Genomic DNA, 20,405 nt, shown 5'->3' on the forward strand with positions numbered 1-20,405 from the left:
TAGTCACAATAAAGTGCATGTTGTTACTTTTTTTAAGATACTTTTTATTTTGTTAAGTCTAAAATATAATGGTTTTAAAGGTGGAGACAAAAAGAAAGGTATGAGATGTAACAGGGCAGTAGGGTAAAACAAGTGGTAAAGGACACCATAGTATTCTACTTCCAAACTCCTCAGGATTCTGACTAAACTAAAACCACTGCTCTGTATCATCCTGTCCACCACTGAATTCCATGTGCAAATCTGGGACATGTGGCTTTCACCATATGCTATTAATCCAGGTCTCCTCGTGGGAGGAGGAGAGGTGAGCAGTGCTAAGGGTGCCTTGGTGCTGGAAAACGGTAAGTAAATCCTTAATTTTATACATTTGTATGACAAATGGGGCAAGGGGGGCCTATATAAAACTAGAGTCATGGACATTATAGTGTAAGGATTACCGGTCAGTTTTCCTACCACTATAGTGTTCCTTTAAGAGAGTTTCACACAGTACAATGTGAGACCAAATGCACATGAGATGGGTTGATGCACAGACTTTAGTATTATCTTGTTCTAATATTCTGCCTGTTTTTATTTTATAAGAGTTTTTCAGTATTGTGAAATATAAATTAGAGTATTGTAGAATCGAGAGAGCGCAAACAAACACTCTGTATAAATACTATCTATAGATAGTTAAAAATATCTCATTAGAGATGTCGCGAACAGTTCGCCAGGAACCGTTCGCCGGCGAACATAAAAAGTTCGCGAACGTGTTCGCCACGAACACGCGCGATGTGCCGGTCCACCCCCTATTACGTCATCATTGAGTAAACTTTGACCCGGTACCTCACAGTCAGCTGACACATTCTGGGAGGGAGGGTCTGCTGCTCATTGGCTGGAATGTGTTTGCTGACTGTGAGGTACTGGGTCAAAGTTTACTCAATGATGACGTAAGGTTCTCTTTTTGACCCAAATTTCACTACCCCTCTTTCTAAACCAGGTCCAGTTGTACACTATTTATTTGGCATATAGAACTCGTATTTACTATTTTAGCAGCAATAAACCATACCGCAATATGTATTTAAACTGCAGCAAATATATATTAGCTTGCAAAAGGAATTATCGGTTCTATCTGCATAAAGGAGAGGTAATTAATTCAGTGGAAGTGTCTAGATAACTTCGGATAATTCTGAGATCCTAACTGCATTAAAGTGTCCCTATCCCATTTAAATTGTTGGGAAAAGCGGAAATGCAGTTGCTAATGGACTAATGGATTATGAGTCAGAAATATAATGGAAGCTGATGATTATATAAACCAAGTACTGTGAAAATTCCTGTTTAAAAAGCCACAGACAGAGAATTCAAGCAATAGAAGCAACACTTTACCTGGGTCTGCAAGACATACCGGCTCTGATATGTCAGAAAGTCTATGCTCTGATCACAGTTAGCAATCAGAATCTTAAAGAGGAGTTTGCAAAATCGTCACATTTGCCATTTTTTGTAGATATTAAACTTCCAGACCAACTGCTACGATGGCACAATCAAATGCATGGATCTATAAAGTGGTATGGATTCTACTGATCTTCAATAGCTGTACAGGTATGTTCTTTATATGAATTGAGACCGCTGTGGCAGTGTGTTAATATGCTCGTATATACATAACTATATTTTAACAGTTTATTGAATTTTATAGCATAGGCTATGTGATTCAAACACTACAAATATTGCCCTTAATTTAATATATTAGGACAAGCTTTTCAAATGATTCAATATCTTGGGATAAACTTTTAAAATTACCTTTAATTTTTAAAATATTACTTTATTATTTTATTATTTATAGAGCACCATCAGATTCTGTAGCGCTGTACAATTATTAATATACCATATATAAAACATATATCAAGATATAAACACTATGGACATTTTATTCACAATATTAAATAATGATAAATGTTTATCTAAAATTATTAAATCACTTGAAAAGATTATCTAAAAGGTATTAAACCAAGGCCATCATTTGGTTTTATAAAGTAAAAGAAAACCTTAGAACCGTGCAATTTGCAATTAAGAATATAACAACAAACCACAAGTTGTTCAATTTGATTTTTTTTTCTTTTCATAGCTTGCATTAACCCCTTAAGGACACATGACATGTGTGACATGTCATGATTCCCTTTTATTCCAGAAGTTTGGTCCTTAAGGGGTTAACATGCTTTTTAAAGAATATAATTGTATCGTATGTAACATTTATGCAACAGTGGCATTCTTAATATACACTTTTTATTCCATGACTCATTTTAATAAAAATTACTTACAAAAAATAAATAAATAAATAATTATATATATACATAAATACATATACATATATGGGGTACATTGACGTTGTGGCAGGCTTATGCAATGTATGATCATATAATGTAACTAAATCCCCATTTTTTTGCCTAGATTAGGTGTTTTTAAAAAAAACTTTTACAAACTAATAAAATCTGTCAACATTGAAGTTGCTGTTTAGTAGATAGGAGAGTGCGCTGGATCTTGTGTATTGTTTATTATATATATATATATATATATATATATATATATCCTTGTATTTTAATATGTTTGCGACAGCAAATTATCTACAACCTGGCCGTATTCACACTCACTTACAGGCTTCACCAGTAGGCACTCATGGGGTTAATTCCTCTCTTAAACTCTGGCACAGCACTTACGTCATCACAGCCTCACTTTCGCATATCTCACTCTCCAATCAGATTTCAAACTTGGTATATTTAAATCACCACTTTTCCCGCCTTTCACTGTCTTGATAAAAGTCCTACGGGAACTGAAACGTCGACTTGTATGTCTTTGAATTTTGGCACAATAAATTGATTATATTTTTCATATGAAGACCTCTCGAGTGCACTCTTTCCATTGGTATATATTGAAGGCTGAGGCAGCACCGAGGCAAGTACAAGACCGGTACATTGAGTGCGGGACATTTGAAGCTTATATATATATATATATATATATATATATATATATATATATATATATATGTATATGTATATATATATATATATATATTTGAGTAAACAATAAAAGGGTGCTTAATAGTAAAGTCATATTCACCAAAATAGACCAAAAGCACCCCTTATACATAAACACATAGAAGCAATTATTATAAATTTGAATAAAAATTTACTCTCCCAGGAAATTCATAAATTATACACCGTTACATAGCTGAAAAGAGATATGCATAGATCAAGGTCAGCCTTTCTCACATCAGTTTTTGCTGCTGATCCAAAAGAAGGCAAAACAAAAACAGTTTGAAGTGCTTTTAATTTTGCAAAGTAGGAAGAAACAAACCCTTCTTGACCTCAGAATGACAGTAAAAACTCTTCTTGCATCAAGAAGGAATTACAATTTTATTACAAGCTCATATTGCATATCCCTTTCTTTACTGTCCACCAATAGCAGCAAAGAATACAAAACAGAATGAAAAAATAATGCAATTGTAATGCAATAATGCAAAATAATGCCAATTCCCAGTATAACAGTAGGCACCACCCTCAGATCTCCCTCTTTTTTTGCTGCTCCACAGTCAGATAAGTACCTAATTTTTCTCTGTTCTGTGTTTTGTTTTGTTTTTTTTTGCTAATTTGGTTATTTGTTAGTATTTGGAGTTATATTACATGTATTTTCCAGTTTGTATTTACTATGTTTATGGTAGATTTGGGGTCCCAGACCATCTGAAGGCTCTCTTTTAACCTGTTTGGAGGTCTTTTGTTGTAAACTTATACTTTCTAATTTTTCTATTTTTCTTTTGGTGCCCCTGTGTTTTTCCCTATTTTTCTGAAGAATTTTGTCTGCTGGTTTCCTGTTTTGCAGACATTTTCTGTTAATGTGTGTCGCATCTTCAAGAAAAAGGGAGATCTGAGGGTGGTGCGGCTGGTGCCTACTATTATACTGGGGCTTGGCTGGGAGTGGCCTATGTTATTATGTATGCATTATTATTTTTTTCCATTTTGTTTTGTATTCTTTGCTGCTATTGGTGTACAGTAAAGAAAGGGATATGCAATATGAAATCATGACTTTACATCATGTAATAGGAATTCCCATGTGTGCATAAAGATCTTATCTCAAGTATTACCTTCACAATATGTCAATAGGTTAGATATTGGTAACCACAAACCCTAATACTGAATCAAGTGAGGAATGAGTAAGACTATCATTCTAATAGTTGATCAAAATATATTTCACGGCATGTCAACATATTTTACCATGGTCTCTAAGGAATGGTACGGTACTAAGGAAATGCTGGATCTTTAAAAAACAAAAAGACAAATATGAACAAAATATAGTGTTTAAGTTGGAAGAATTCCCTAGACTGTTCCAATTTCTAAATTATAGAAAAAGCCCAGATGGAACAAAATAATTACTATTTCTCTATTTAGCTTACAGTAAACACACATTCTACTGTTTCTTACTAAAAAGTTGCCACCAACTGTCTTACCCGCCCACTGCGTAATTTTTCTGAAAATGTATGGCAAAAGGTGCAAAAACTGTAGTGATTTCTAAAATAGTATGCATTAAAACATATGTTAATTGTCTATTTTAAGGTATAGTGATATCTATCATCTCTTTACAAACTCATCTTCATCTTTGCAGTCATTGAGGTTCAGAGTTTGAGTCACCCCTTACCAGCTCACGTGAATCTCTCAATATCCCTGATGGAGAATTACAACAAAGGGCTGAGACCGGTGAAGAATTTAAATAAATGCACCACTGTGTACATTGATATTGTTCTATATGCCATCCTGAGTGTGGTAAGTTGTGTTTGCCACCTAATTCTATCTTTACTCCTATATGTATATATATATAAATATATAGAACACGCAGAGCATTAGGTAAGTTTGTTCAATGATTCTGCTTATTTATACCGGTCATAGTAACATATAGGCTAACGCCGATTTGCAGGACTTTTAGCAAATCCTTGATAAATATAAATACATCTCAGTTTCTTTAGCCTTGTGGTCAGGACAGGATATATGGTAAGTATGTTCATTTTCAGACACTTAGTCATCTATATATTTCACACAAACATTAGCAATATGATATAAGTGTTTGAGTAGGACTCTCAAATAAATATAAGGGTGGTGCTGTTTGTAATAATGGTGGTTGTTTTGTTTTTTTTTTAACTCAAAATACAGTCTACAATCCTAATGGAAAATGAGGTAATCCTCGTAAATGTATGCTCTTTAATAGTTCTAGCTATTACATCTAAATTCCTTAAAGGACATTAGAAAGCAGTAATTACGAGATGATTACACTTTCTCATATCATTTATTTACTGCTTGCTGGTTATTTGAAACCACTGACATGACTGATTGGACGACAGATCGACCCTTTTATTGTTATACCGTATACAGAGCCAGGATTATAATCACATTACTTTTTATTGTATTGGTTGGAATAAGATTCCTTTACAGATCTTATATTGTTTGATGTTAACTTTATTCCGTTACTCTTTGGAAGCCTGAGCTGTCCCTCCATACTTCCATTCTATATTTTCAGTGGCGCGTGGAAACTTTGCGTGTTTTACACGAGTGATATCAAAATGAGCATTACAAACAGTAATGCACTGTGTGACTGACACTGTGCAGACAAGGCCCCTAATCCTGCCTGGCCTCCTCTATTTTGATCAGTTTGGTGAATGGCAAAATGGAGACCGAGAAAGAGATGATTTTCAGAAATTATTCAATTTAGATTTAAACAGGACTTAGCCATTTTAGGCTAAAATTTTCAATTCATATTTATTTCGCTAAAATTCAGAGTTTAGTACATAAACGTCCGAGTCCAGTCAGAGTCCATAACCAAATCCAGGGTCTGTCAAAGAAAACTTGCTTTTCACACATTGAGCCCAACCTAAAGGCCCAGAGCGAGGTGAAGACTGTGGCTTTATAGAGGAGACTTTTACTTTTATGTTGGAATAAATCGAAAATAAATATTATGGTGAATGACTTCTCAGGGATTTGAACCAAGATTTCCAGCTCTTCGAACAGTTTTGTTGAACATTTTTAAGCCAAATAGTCAGCATTCAGTTCACATACATCATGGCTGTTTACTTGCCTGTGAACCTGCTGAAATACCTCAGCTCACAACCAACATAAAATATATATGTATGTATATGTAGTTTTGTATTTGTATGAAGGTCAGTGATATTGCCTGGTGGCATAAAGACCAGTGGCTTCAGCCTAAGAGTACGTTTTATTGCCCATCCCAATATAGGTATTACAGTAAGTTTTATGGCCCCTCCCAATCTATTGACTTAAGTCCCTCCCGAAACCCCACATAATGTCTTGCCCTATGTCCAGCTCTAAACCTTAACATACTCTATAAATCACATTGAGACACCACGTCTTTGAATGATTCAGAGTATCACACAAACCTATATTTAGAAATTCCACACCTGTTATATTAACTCCAAGCCTTGATGTATTAAAGGGATACTATAGGCTTTAAATCTACTTTAGCTTAATGGAGTGGTTCTGGTGTATAGAGCATGCCCCTGCAGTCCCACTGCTCAATTCTCTGCCATGTAGTAGTTAAATCACTTTTCTTTCTGTTTATGCTGCCCTAGTCACACCTCCCCTGGCTGTGACTCACACACATTGCTCGAAATAATTGTTTCATTTTAATCAGATGTTAACTTGCTTTAGCCTTTTTGATTCCAGCTCTCTAAATTGAGCATTAATCACACACAGGAGGCTCCGGCAAGATCTAGAAGGCTATTAATGGAGCAGGAAATAAGAAATTCTAAATTAAACAGATTGTGCAATATAGGAATTTAAAATAACACGGTTATTTTCCAGGAAGTGTTTAGAAATGCTGTACAAGTCACATTTAGGAAGGTGGGACCAGGGCAGTATACATAAGCAATTTAAACCTAATGTCAGAACATTGACCAATGAGACTGCATAGGCATAATCTATACACCAAAACAGCTTCATTAAGCTAAAGTTATTTTGGTGCCTATAGTGCCCCTTTAATCTTTCACTCACAGCAATACCCCCATTCTGTATTAACGGGAAACTATAGGCTAGGAATACAAAATCATATCCCCTCCAGTGCACAAAGGGTTAAAAACCCTTAATTCACTTACTTGAACCCACCTTTGATAATCCTCCCCGATATTGGCCAACGTCAGGGTCCTAATACGCATACGCGGTGAGTGCCGCAAGCGCATTAGGACAGCCCCATAGGAAAATGGTAGACAGCCACTAGAAGTGGAGTTGACCCTGTAATGTTACCCTCCAGTTAAAAGTCCAAGGGGCAGAAACAGTGCCTTTATAATCCAATATGCCCAAATAGTGTTTTTAAAAGGCAATATATCCCAGGGGCCATGGTCACAGGGCAAGAGGCTGGCAAGCAGGCCTCTCCAAGTCCCAGTGACGAAGGTGCTTTTTTCACAAAAGGTATTACAGTCCATAAAAAAAATCAATGGATGTGAGTAGTCTGCTTAAGGTGAGCATGACTTCAGAAAATAAATTGAATGTAAAAAAAACTGCACGTTTGTGGACTTGACTAATAGCTTAAAATCTGCACTCACACCCAGAAAATATTGCAGATTTTTTTTTTGTAAGTAAATCCACAAGGCATTTTATGAAACAGTACGGATATTTTTCTGACACAAGAATTTCAATAACTTATTCAGCAACAGAAACTTTAATGATAACTAATTGATGATAGTGTCATGTTTAAATAAATAATTAGTTGCAGAACAAATAACTGATATGTAAATTGTATTTTGTCCTTAGGATGAGAAAAATCAAATGTTGACAACTTACATCTGGTACAATCAGGTAAATATCCTATAATACACAAAAAGCTAATTCTCTATTCTTCTTAACATCTAATTCCAAGTTTTAATTAAGTTTACAGAATGACATAATTAGAACTTAGAAAGTCATGACATAATGCTGTCCACAAGGAAACGAATGAAAACCGAATGTTAATCTGCTCTTATTCCCACTGACACATGCAGCGAATTTATTATTAAACTATTCTTACATAATTCAATTGTGCTTCCATGATTCAGCTAGTTTAACATGTAATTGAAATTTTACTATATTTGGACTCTAAATCTATAACAATGTAGTGTTAAATCCATCATATTTATTGTGTGTTTTATTTAGTCATGGGTAGATGAATTTCTCACCTGGGATCCCAAAGATTATGAAAATGTGACTCAGATGACTTTTCCAACAAATTCTGTCTGGATCCCTGATATATTTATTCTAGAATTGTAAGTATAACAATCAAATTAAGAATATATATATAATGGTTATGTGGTTGTTTGTATGGATTGGGGTCGTGCTTATAGCTATGATTGTTAAACATACATATACATGTGCATACACAAATATATATGATGAGAGCATATAGGATTAGAGCCAGACTATAGAACATTATACATATATTTATAGTTAGGACCAGAAATAGTTGTACACTTACATAAGTTTTGTTATTTTGTCTGTTTACCATAATAAATTCAAGCTACCGTTAAATGAACACTATAGGGTCAGCAACACAAACATGTATTCCTGACCCTACAGTGTTAAAATCACCATCTAGCCCCCCTTGGCCCCTCATGCCTCCCTAAATATAGCAAAATCTTACTTGTATTCAAGCCTGTAGCTCTGCTGACATCATCAGAAGTGGTGGCCTGATCCAATCACAGTGCTTCTCCATAGGGTTGGCTGAGACTGACAAGGAGGCAAATCAGGGGCAGAGCCAGCATGATTCAAACACAGACGTGTCAGACATGTCATGTGTCCTTAAGGGGTTAAATTATGAGTATGTGCTTAAAGTATAGCCTCTTGGCTTTAATGTGATGGTATTCACATCCACATTGGAGGAAGGGATTAGGAATTACAGCTCTTTAATATGTAGCCCTTTCTTTTTCAAGGGACCAAAAGTAATTGGACAATTGACTCAAAAGCTGTTGCGAGGAGGGGGGATGGCTATTCCTTCGGCATTTCTTTATCAATTAAGCAAGTAAAAGATTTGGAATAGATTCTAGGAGCGTCATTCACATTTGGAAGCTTTTGCTGTGAACCCACAACATGCAGTCTAAAGAGCTCTCAATGCAAGTGAAACAGGCCAGTGAAACAGGTCATCCTTAGGCTGCAAAAAAAAAAATATATCAGAGAGATAACAGGAACATTATGAGTGGCCAAATCAACAGTTTGGTATATTCCCAGTAAAAAAAGAAAGCACTGGCTAACTCTGCAACACAAAAATGTCTGGACGTCCGAGGAAAACAACAGTGGTTCTTTCCATGGTAAAGAAATTAAAACCCTTCACAACATCTAACCAAGTGAAGAACATTCTTCAGGATGTAGGCATATCATTATCCAAGTCTACCATAAAGTGAAGTCTTCACGAGAGCAACCAGTTCATAAGCCTCAAGAATAGAAATGCCAGATTAGACTTTGCCAAAAAACATCTAAAAAAAGGCAGCCCAGTTCTGAAACAGCATTCTTTGGACAAATGAAACTGAGATCAACCTGTATCAGAAAGATGGGAAGTAGATAGTAGAGACATAGTGGTGGCATGGGCATGCATGGCTTCCAATGGCATTAGGTCCAAGGTTTATTGATGATGTGACAGAAGACATAAGCAGCCAGATAAATTCTGCTCAGATTAAGCCAAATTCAGCAAAAATAATTGGACCGTGCTTCAATTACAGATGGACAATGACCCAAACATACTTTGAAAGCAATCCAGGGTTTTTTAAGGCAAAGAAGTGGAATATTCTCCAATGGCCGAGTCAATCATCTGAACTCAACCCGATCAAGCATGCATTTCACTTGCTGAAGACAAAACTTAAAAAAAGAGAAAAAGGAATTGGGGCACACAGAAATACGCATTTTGCAGGAATGGTGCTGGCGTAGTGACCAAATTGTATACATAATATAGATTAAGGAACAGAGCACACATAAAAATACATTTTAAAATGTTGTTAGTCTACTTAAAATCACCTATCTCAGTAAACAAAAATGGGGATTTAGTTCCACCATATGGCCATATCGTGTTAAGCCCACCACTACTTCACAGTACCCCAATATTGGTGGGTCCTACACTAATAAATGGAAAATAACAAATTGATATTAAACAAAACTAATTTATCCCGAGGGTACATCTCTAGTAAGGTGTTTGTTGGGAGGCAACAAATCTCGTGACCTACATTTTGTCTGTTAGTTGTACATGATTAAAGGAATACTTCTGCATTATCAATAAATACCTTTATTTAGATGCAGGAATGATTACAAAACAATTTAGATTCCAGGGCCCAACCTCTGCTACCCCCAAAAAGAGTAGTTAACTTACATCTATGGCAACAGCAACAGGGCTCCTTTGCTGCAGCTCTGCTGTACTGATGATTTTCTGGTCAATTCTTGTGCTAGGGCACCAAACAAGTGACAAACAGCAAGCTGAAGTGTGTTAGGGTTTTGGAATGTTCCTTTAAGGATTAATATGCAAAAGATCATATTGCTGCTTCCCAATAAATCATTAATTCAGAATGAACCAGTTGTGCTGTCTGCTTGCTACCTTGCTCACACGCTAAGCAGTCAGGAAGACACCTGGATGGATGGATGATGGATGGCTGGATGGATCGACGGATGGAAGGAGAAGATTATAAAATATCCTTGTTAGTTTTTTCTGTGAACTCTGAATTTAATGCTTTGTAATTACTCTTGATGCAACATAACTGCTCTGAGTTACTATGACAGCTATCTATATAATACACATTTTCAATAGTTTTTTTTTGTTTTGCATATAGCAGTCCATGTTAGCAGTCCATGTTGGTAAACTCATTAGCTCATTTGGCTTCCAATATCATTTCTATGCGGATGACACTCAAATCTATCTGTCCTCTCCTGATCTCTCCCCGTCCCTCTTGACTAGTGTCTTTGACTGCCTCTCTGCTATTTCTAATTGGATGGATGCCCACTTCCTTAAACTCAACTTGACCAAAACTGAAATTCTGGTCTTTCCTCCCTCAAGTGTTGCTACTCCTGTGTCTGTCTCCCTCCAAGTCATCGGTGCTACCATCAGCTCCACAATGCAGGCTCACTGCCTAGGTGTTCTCTTCGACTCTGACCTCTCCTTCACGCCTCATGTACAGTCTATCGCCAAGTCCTGCCACTTCCATCTCAAAAACATTGCGTGCAGCCGACCCTACTTAACACCAGATGCGACTATGGTTCTGGTCCATTCCACTGTCCTTTCTCGCCTTGACTACTGTAATCCGCTTCTCAGGTGTCTTACGTGCTCCCAACTTGCGCCGTTACAGTTCAAAATGAATGTGACAGTAAGGCTAATCTTCCTTTCCGCCCGCACCTCCCACACTTCACCCTTCTGTTAGTCCCTACATTAGCTTCCTGTAAGATATAGGGCTCAATTTCAAATTCAGGTTCTTGCTTTCAAATCTCTACATAATGCTGCTCCCACCTATCTATCCTCCCTAATACACAAGTATGTCCTGTCTAGACCCTTACGCTCTGCTGAAGACTGATGTCTATCTTCTCTCCGTACTCCCACCTCTGATGCTCGCCTTCAAGACTTCTCGAGGGCTGCACCGTTCCTGTGGAACTCACTTCCCTCCTCCGTTAGATGCTCACCCAGTCTCCACTACTTCAAAAAATCATCAAAAAGCCACTTCTTGATAAAAGCGTATCAATTAAACTGTTAATAGCTCCCGACTTATTCCTCTCTTGCAACTGTCATTAGTCTAATACTATTCTTACCTTTTGTGGGACTTTACCCCACTCCCTCTAGCATGAAAGCTCATTGAGCAGGGCCCTCAACCCCTCTGCTCCTGTATGTCCAGCTTGTCTGATTACAACTACATGTTTGTTCGTCAACCCACTGTAAAGAGCTGTGGAATTTGTTGGCGCTATATAAATAATAACATAATAATAACAATAATAATAATGTTAGAAAACATTTTAAACTATATTGTTCAGGTGTGATTAGTTTGTACTGATAACTTTCAACTTTTTTCAGATCATGATACTTCCATATATCTCCCTCAATGAGATCATAAGATGAGGACACATACCATTTTGCATTGTGGTAATCTCGGAGGCTATACTTTTGTAGCATTTAGGAATTATCCTGAGAATAGTACATCTATATCTATACTGTGTTGCTTTAGTTTCACTATTTTTATGTTTAGAACACTGACATGCTGTTACATATGGTATATGAGTGCATGTATGAGTTGTTTAATTCTTTTTTCTCAGTGTGGATATCGAAAAGTCCCCAGATGTCCCTTTTGTCTCCATCAACAATGAAGGCCGAATCCAGAATAACAAACCCATTCAAATAGTGACTTCCTGCAACCTTAATATCTACTATTTCCCGTTCGATTTGCAAAACTGTACGCTCACCTTCACCAGCTGGATTCATCCAAGTATGTTTTTTACCATTCTATTCTGATGACCATTCCACTGAGGAAACCTAACCTGAGGGACCTCCAATGAGTAGAAGGAAATATTAGTGTGAAAACATTGATTTTACATTTATAATTAATTCACACATATATAATGGAGGCAGGATTTTTTTTAGAACAAAGTCTCTATAGATCCATATAAGGTAAATTGGGACTTTAAAAACAATAAATAATACAATTATTGAATGCTAAACAATGTAATGTCTTTTAATGTTATTTTTTTGGTTTTTGTGTGAAATGCATTCACAATTAGAAACCAGCCTAGACGTGGCTATATGCAAGAAATGTTCTAACCACACAGGGTTTAAATTGTTAATATAAAATATAGATATATTTGTCATATCCAGTAGATGCAATAAAAATAAATAGATTTGCAAAGACCCTGAAGGCAGTAGTCAGAGCACACCTTACTATTATACAACACAATGTAAAAATCTTTATCAAGCTCTGGAATGATAAGGTAATACTAACAGTATCTGTGACTGAATTGTATGATCCATTGAAACTTCCTGCACTGTTTGAAAGCAGGGTTGTGCCTGCATTTTCAGCAAACTTGCAGGCATTAAATAATTTAATAGTGACTTCTGGCAGAGAAATGTGTTCCTCTACAGGCTGGTAACCATACCTAGAATATAAATGAAGCTGAGTGAGGTTTTTTTGGACTAATTATCTTACTGTGAAATACATTAAAATAAAACCACTTATACTTGATTTTGGTAGTGAAATGGTTAATATTGATCTGTGGTTTATGGTATTTACTAACGTCCAAATACTAACCAAATTAATGGATCCCTATTTTCAAATGGATTTCACTGCTGCGGTGAGATTCATTTCAAAATAATTCAACTACATTTAAAACCGCTGAAAAGTGACAGAGTTTCCCTTCTGGATAAAATAAAAATAAAAAATAAAAATAAAACAAATAAAAAATTAGGTTTGGGGAAAATTTAGGTTTGTGGTATCCTTCCAGGCCTAATGGGTATAGTGGGTAGCATTAGAGTAACTAAGGATTAGGGAGGAATAAAATCTAATGTGCAAATTCCCTGGTCTGTATTACGGGAACTAATCAACGCAATTCAGTTGCAATTTGACTGTTTGTGAATAGCCGAATAACCCATATTACATGGAGATTCAGATGGTTTTATCAGAAGTGCAGATTAATGGAAGTGTAAATTCATTTTAAATAACTGAATCTGACTTTTGTGAATAGCTGATACCTGTATAAAAGACACCTAGGAGCCAGAAATCTTGCTGATTGATCAAATACTTATTTCATTCATTGACAAGCAAATTAATTTATAACTGTTTTAACATGCGTTTTTCTTTTCTTTTCTTTTTTTGTTATTCTGTCTCTCACTGTTAAAATATACCCACCATTAAAATTATAGACTGATCATTTCTGTCAGTGGGCAAACGTTCAAAATCAGCAGGGGATCAAATACTTTTTCCCCTCACTGTATGGAAATATGTAATGTTTAAGGGAATCTTAATGGCAATATAATTACATAGAGACTTAAAAAAATAAAACTTTGCATACGTTAACAATGAGTTTTCATGTCTACATAGAGCAATATAGATTTCTCTATGAAAACCTCTAATAATTATTTATTTTCTAGAGAAGTCAATTTACTATGTATCACACAGATCTCGCCATAGCTCAACTAAAGAGTTACTAATTCACCACTCTCTGCTCTCTAGTTGAAGATATTAATATATCCGTCTGGAAAACACTAGATGAAATAAAAGAAGACAAAAATCTTTTCAAAAACGAGGGAGAGTGGGAACTTCTCAATTTGATGCCTCGATACAATATGTTCAATGATGAAGGAGAAATCTTTGGAGAGGCAAAGTTTGATGTGAGTTAAGAGTGAGGTTAATTTTAGCAAATATTAATAAAATCCATATTTATATACCCAATAGGTGGATGAAGTAATATTAGAAAAAAATATTATAATGAAACAATTACAGCAATTGTTTAAATTCTGCATCCATATATATCCTATTACAGATAATTTTTAAAAGAAGATCTGTCTTCTATGTTGTGAATCTGATTTTGCCGAGTACATTCCTCATGGTAATGGATATTGTTGGCTATTACTTACCTCCGGAGTGTGGAGAAAGAATCTCTTTCAAGATTACCCTACTTTTGGGTTATTCTGTATTTCTCATAATTGTGTCAGATACACTACCTCCAACTTCCATCGGAACTCCTTTAATAGGTAACACTAACATTTTATTTTACCTTTATAATGCTAACTAAGATATGATAATGTAAAGATATTTGTCTTCAATCACACCGTTTTTGTTTTGTTTATTCTTGCATGTAATTGTGGACCAAAAAGTATTCTATGGGTTGAATTTTCCCTTTTAGAAAGATGGGGTGGGGGAGGCAGGGGGGAGGGGGGAACCTTTCATTCATAAAATGCTTATATATTTTCTAGTAGACTTGGGTACAAATTCATGTCAGCTGTGATGAACAAATGAAATACCTTTTAATTTGTGCCACAATAAATCAATCAATCTAGGATTTGCCTTTGGAATTCAATTCATCGAATTTGTTCGATCCATTCGTTCAGGCGTAAATTAAAAAACATTAGATTCGTTCATCCTAGCTGGAACACATTTATGCACAACTCAATCTTCTATTTTAGGATTTTTTTTAACAACTTTGAAAAAAAAAAATAATCGTATAAGCCAATCTCAACAAAAAAGAAAAGCATGACTTCAAAATGTAATTTAAACAATAGTAAAGTTTAATAAAATAAGCATAAAATATAGTATTGTTTGGGAAAGCAATTCATTGCACACCTACTGCACTGTACTTGGCTAAAGGACTCAATTATGTAATTAATTTCCTGCCTGAATTTCTCATATCCCGGTTTTGCCACCTCGCTGAAAATCGTTCTCAAGTGAGAGTTTCAATAATGGACTTGAATCATTCAAAATACTGATAAATATGGAAACAAACAATAACATACAACATGTACCTTTACCATCTTACTATTTTCTGTCTTATTTCACTAGCTCTCTATTTTATAATATGCATGGTTCTGCTTGTGATCAGTTTATCAGAGAGTATCCTCGTAGTCCGAATAGTTCAAAAAAAGAACTTCAAGACTCCAGTTCCTAATTGGATGAAGAAACTGGTCTTAGAGAAGATTACGTTTTTGCTGTGTACCAAAGATTTAAACAAATTAAATGAATCACGCACCCTCAGCTCTGAAGTTTCTTGGCAAAATGAAAATAGTTATGCTGGTAAGTGTGATCCCATAAATATTCAGCTGCTGTTAAACACGTAACAGGTGCCCCTGATCGCTAATCCGTTATCAGTCTATCCATCAATATCCACAGGCTATAATAGTTACAGAGTGTTCCGTGGTTACAAATACAAACAACATTCAGGCTTTAATCCACATAACACCATACACAATCTATCAGTTTTGCAAAATTATATAAAATCATTTAATCTGAACTAATCTAAGTAATCTGTCTAATTATAATGGATATTATCTTAAACAGAGCACTTTAAAATTTAAACAAAAATAACTGTTAATTATACAAACAGGGGGAGAATCATTAAACACACTGAAAAGAATCCAGTTTATTAGCCTGCAATCTAGAGATATTATCGTGATAGGCACATTTTTTTATGTATAGTATTTTATGTCACTAATTTAAGTTGCTATCATAGTATACCTTTAAAGGATGATAGTAACCTGCCTGCTACCAAGGTACACCAGAAGATTTAATAGATCCCCTTTTGAGTTTACTTACTAAACAGTCAACTTTAGTGAATAAGTGGAGAGTCTAAGCACCACAATCACACAATGAAATAATATCGGGGCACGGATGCTGCACCTTCTGTTTTGTTGTTGTCCGTAGTGGTGTTCCCCACTAATGGCTGCAAGATAGATAGCCACTAGGGACTTCAGACTAAAAATACAATAATTTAATCTACTTAAGGTCGACATCAACATGCCAAGTATGCCTTTATTTACCAAACGGTTTTCCAATCAGTTTCATAGACTTCTTGTAGGTAGACATGATCTAGCGCGTTGTAGTTCACAATTTTTTAATGGGCTTTATTAATTAAGATTAATTGTTGTACGGCATTCTCAGTGTCAAATGATTAACATTTCATCAGCTTCTATGGCAACGATTTATTTGTATTATTTTATTCACAACCCTTTAAAAAATAACCCACATCGTGTCTCCTTTTATATGGACATTTCACCAATGTGTGTCATAACCAGTTGTCCATCACATGGTGAAGTTCATCACTAACTTTGGAAGGTTATCACGTTTCCTGAGACAATTTCTTGGATAGTAAAATTCCTGAGAATGAAGCCCTTGCTATGTTTTCCAGCTGGCCTGAATTCTTCTATGCAAGTGCACAGTCAAGGAACATAAATAAACTCACAACAAAACACTGAACTATCACATAATTTCTTCCATGTACAAGTCTTGGCTCTTTTAGGATAGAGATTTAAACAAGGAAGTACACAATGCAGATGGCACTCCATATAGACAAAAAGATAATACTCGTTATTTAAAAAGGAGAATCATTGCTAAATTCGAACACAAAGGAAGTTTTGGCTTTTAAGACGGAGCCTTTGATTGGCTCAGATTCAAGGATATTGGCTAAGAACCCGTGAAAGTCACAGAGGGTGCATATAGATTTGTTTATTTCATTGGCATAGAATACTTTGTATTGTTTAAAAAGGTTACTTTTGACATTTTATTTGCCCAAACGTTTTGCTTCAACCCTTCTTTCTACAATTCACATTAAATATGGTGACCAGAAGGAACGGTAAAGCTTATTTATTTTTTAACTTATTTTTTTTACTTTTATGAAGGATACTTAGGCCTATTGACTGGAGTAAATCACCACACTTACAAGCACATTATAAGAAGCAGGGCGGAGTGGCCATCGGGCAAACCTGGCAAATGCCCTGTGGGCTGCAATGATCATGGACCGAGACCGACAAGGGATATCAGAGGACTTCTCCTGCTGGCCCATGCAGAGCCTGCATTATCCAAGTGTCAGCCCTGCTATGTGCCTTCATGGGCCAGAGATGAGATCAAAGATCTCCCTCACCGGCACACTGGCAACTTAAATCCGGCAGAGTGTGAGGACAAGGGGGCTCTAGTCAGCAGCTCCTCTGGGTCCTGAAAGTTCCTCTTGCAAGGTCATGCATTCCAAGTGGCTAGTCCCTTACACTAAAATGTAGCAATTAACAAACATCACTTTTATTCTCTCATTTCTTGTGCGCCACGAAACCCTTTGCAATTTGTTGGTAGGTCCAGGGAACCCATATAAAGTGAGTTACTAGGGGACTCTGTGGGCTGATTGTAGATTTATTTTGCTTATATGTGGCATCAAACTTGTTTTAACTGAGTTTTCTGTGGGAGATATTTACAGAACCTTTCAATGTGCAGGCATTAAGGGGATATTAAATACATTGAAATACAATATATGCATATCGGTAAGCAATGTTTTACATTCAGAAATGTCCACATACTGACTGGGAAAATAGTAGGCTTAAGGAACATTGCAAGCAACATAACCACTACAACTTGCTAGCTGTAGTTGTTATGGTGCCATAAGTATCCTGGCACCCCTCCATTGTAAGGAGTCAAACCATCTTAGAACTGTATAACTTCTTACATGGACTCTGCTGGGTGGTGCACCCTGGCTCAATTACTTCCTGTAGAGAGATGGATGCTCTGAACTAAATTTGGTTTTGCAGAGCTTAGCTCATTTACTGAGGGAAATCACTGATGCTCTCAACGATAGAGCTAGCCCTGCATTGCAGAACTCAGCTTGGAAAGGCTAGCAGAAGCTCCTGCTTTGCGGCTTACCGCTCTCTATAGGAAGTAGTGGAGGCAGGGAGTGGTACCTGGCATTCCCCACTTAAGAAGTCAAAGTGTTCTAATATGATTTGATCTCTTACAATATGGGACGCAAAGGCTCTCCTGGAACTTTGTAATAGGTATAGTACTTGGAGTATTAGTATATCTGTGTGAAAGGAGCAGTTCAGGGACAACCTATACATTTACACATTTTCCACTTTGGTCAATATATATTGTTTGAAAGTAAGACAAAACACCATTAATCACGTGAGAAACTTAGTTTTTTCTTCTCTTCCACAGAGGAATTGTCTAAATACAACCATGTCAAAATAGAGGATGACAGGGGACCTGACGAAGATATTCTAGCAATTGGAGGAAAGCCTTCAATTATGACTCAAATCCTGAAAGAGATAGCTTCCATCAGAAGCTACCTAGAGATGAGCGATGACAATGATATCACCAGACAGTGGTTGCAGATTGTGTATGTCTTGGACAGACTCCTATTCCGTTTGTATCTTTTGCTTGTGTTGACATATATTGTATCCTTGTCGGTCCTTTGGTCAAATTGGGATGAGCCCAGTAACTTGTTGGGGTCACCAGACTAAACTTTATGTTTTGCTAAAAATGCATGACTTCTCAAAAGTGATTCTGCACCATTTATTTTTAACGAGTTTATTATAGTTGACATTTTAATTGCAAGCAGCGTTAAACCTGACAATGCAAATGTAAATTCTGCTAAAATTACACCATATATGTATACTCATGCACTTCAATAATTATTGGATAAAAATCAGCAATATTGGCACTATGCATGATTCTACTTAAACATATGACCTGATAAACCTGGTGAAACTTGCCTTGGGATGCTCTGTACAGTAAAGAATTCTCAAGTTGGCAGGAGAATACATAAGCTCCCACTATCCCTTGTTAATAGGGCCATAGAGACTGGGCCTCTTCTAGATCTATGTGGGGCCGTGGCAAAGGTTTTTTGGATACACAGACAAAAATACATTTTGCCGCTCCTCTAAAATGTGTCTTTGTCTATGAAGGCCTGTGTGTCTCTTAACTTCCTTTTTGCCCCTCTTACTCAACCTTTTGCCCCTTTAGTTTATATACCCTATTTTGTGTCTCTCTAAGGCAGCCTCCTGTGCTTCCTCATGGTAGCGCCAACTCTGTCTCTGAGTATTAAAACCACAGAACTGTGTATTCCAAGGTCAACATATCATGGGTAGGTAGCCTGGAGACCTCTAGCCCAGCATTATTATTAACCTCTGACCCACCAGGCAGAGGTGGAGGAAGAAGTGTAAGGCTTCTATCCTGTATGGATTTACCCCCACCACAATTAGAATGGTGAAGAAAGGAGACCATTTGTCAAGCCACAGCCATTGGTGGGGCCCAGTAAACCTCAGGTCATTTTTTTATTAAGTCCTCCATCAAATGTAGTTTGGCGGTTGGGTAATAAAGCTTAACTTTCTTGAGTTAATGTTGGTGGCCTTGTGGACTCCATGAGTGCCCTTTTTTTTTTAATTAAACTATTTTGCCCTTTCAAAATCTCCACTGTGGACCTGAAAGGGTTATTTTTTATGACATTGCATGTGCACTCATGCTTTGCTAAGTAGCTAGTGCAACCTTACACGCTATGAAATTTGCACCCGGAAATGGGCTATACCTAGGAAGTTTCTGCTCCCTCACTAAGTGGATAATGTTATTATGACTCATGCCAGCTAATAAATTAAATTTTGAAGTAAGAATACATCACCCCAAAAAATGCAATATCACTTCAAATTAACTCCAGAGTATTTGCATATATATGGGGCTGATTGTTGCATCTAATGTAGTAGACAGTCAATCAGTCAGAGGAGCCGTGACCAACAACTGGAGATAGTTAATCAGTATAGAGAGGCCAAATGCAAGTCAACAAGAAGTTGTGTGCCACGGGACCAATCCCCAGATTACTTGGGGAAAGTACCGTACTTAAGATGTGGGAAGACTGGGTTGGATTGAGTGTGTGTTTTGTGATGATGTCATGCACTTAGGCCACACATTGGGACTACAGCTTTAATATGAGCACTACACA

The 20,405-nt window shown here is 36.4% G+C and overlaps 1 protein-coding gene across 1 annotated transcript; it reads left to right on the plus strand.

Moving 5' to 3' along the window:
* The first annotated feature begins 1,416 nt into the window (after positions 1-1,416).
* LOC134577741 (5-hydroxytryptamine receptor 3A-like) lies at positions 1,417-19,958 on the plus strand. The gene is made up of 9 exons (XM_063436616.1): positions 1,417-1,572; positions 4,624-4,781; positions 7,773-7,817; positions 8,151-8,260; positions 12,267-12,436; positions 14,174-14,331; positions 14,484-14,694; positions 15,500-15,730; positions 18,629-19,958. The coding sequence occupies exons 1-9, from the start codon at positions 1,506-1,508 to the stop codon at positions 18,931-18,933; spliced, it is 1,455 nt and encodes a 484-aa protein (XP_063292686.1). The 5' UTR covers positions 1,417-1,505; the 3' UTR covers positions 18,934-19,958.
* The last annotated feature ends 447 nt before the right edge of the window (positions 19,959-20,405 follow it).

This window comes from Pelobates fuscus, chromosome 11 (assembly GCF_036172605.1).
Source record: "Pelobates fuscus isolate aPelFus1 chromosome 11, aPelFus1.pri, whole genome shotgun sequence".
Lineage (NCBI taxonomy): Eukaryota > Metazoa > Chordata > Amphibia > Anura > Pelobatidae > Pelobates > Pelobates fuscus.

What these genes read in the sequence shown, in the direction of transcription:
- LOC134577741 (XM_063436616.1), top strand. Translation starts at nt 1,506, where the DNA reads ATGGCACAATCAAATGCATGGATCTATAAAGTGGTATGGATTCTACTG. An exon ending in GATATATTTATTCTAGAATT is followed by an intron (nt 8,261 to 12,266) that starts GTAAGTATAACA and finishes CTTTTTTCTCAG; the next exon opens with TGTGGATATCGAAAAGTCCC. An exon ending in TTGGAGAGGCAAAGTTTGAT is followed by an intron (nt 14,332 to 14,483) that starts GTGAGTTAAGAG and finishes ATCCTATTACAG; the next exon opens with ATAATTTTTAAAAGAAGATC.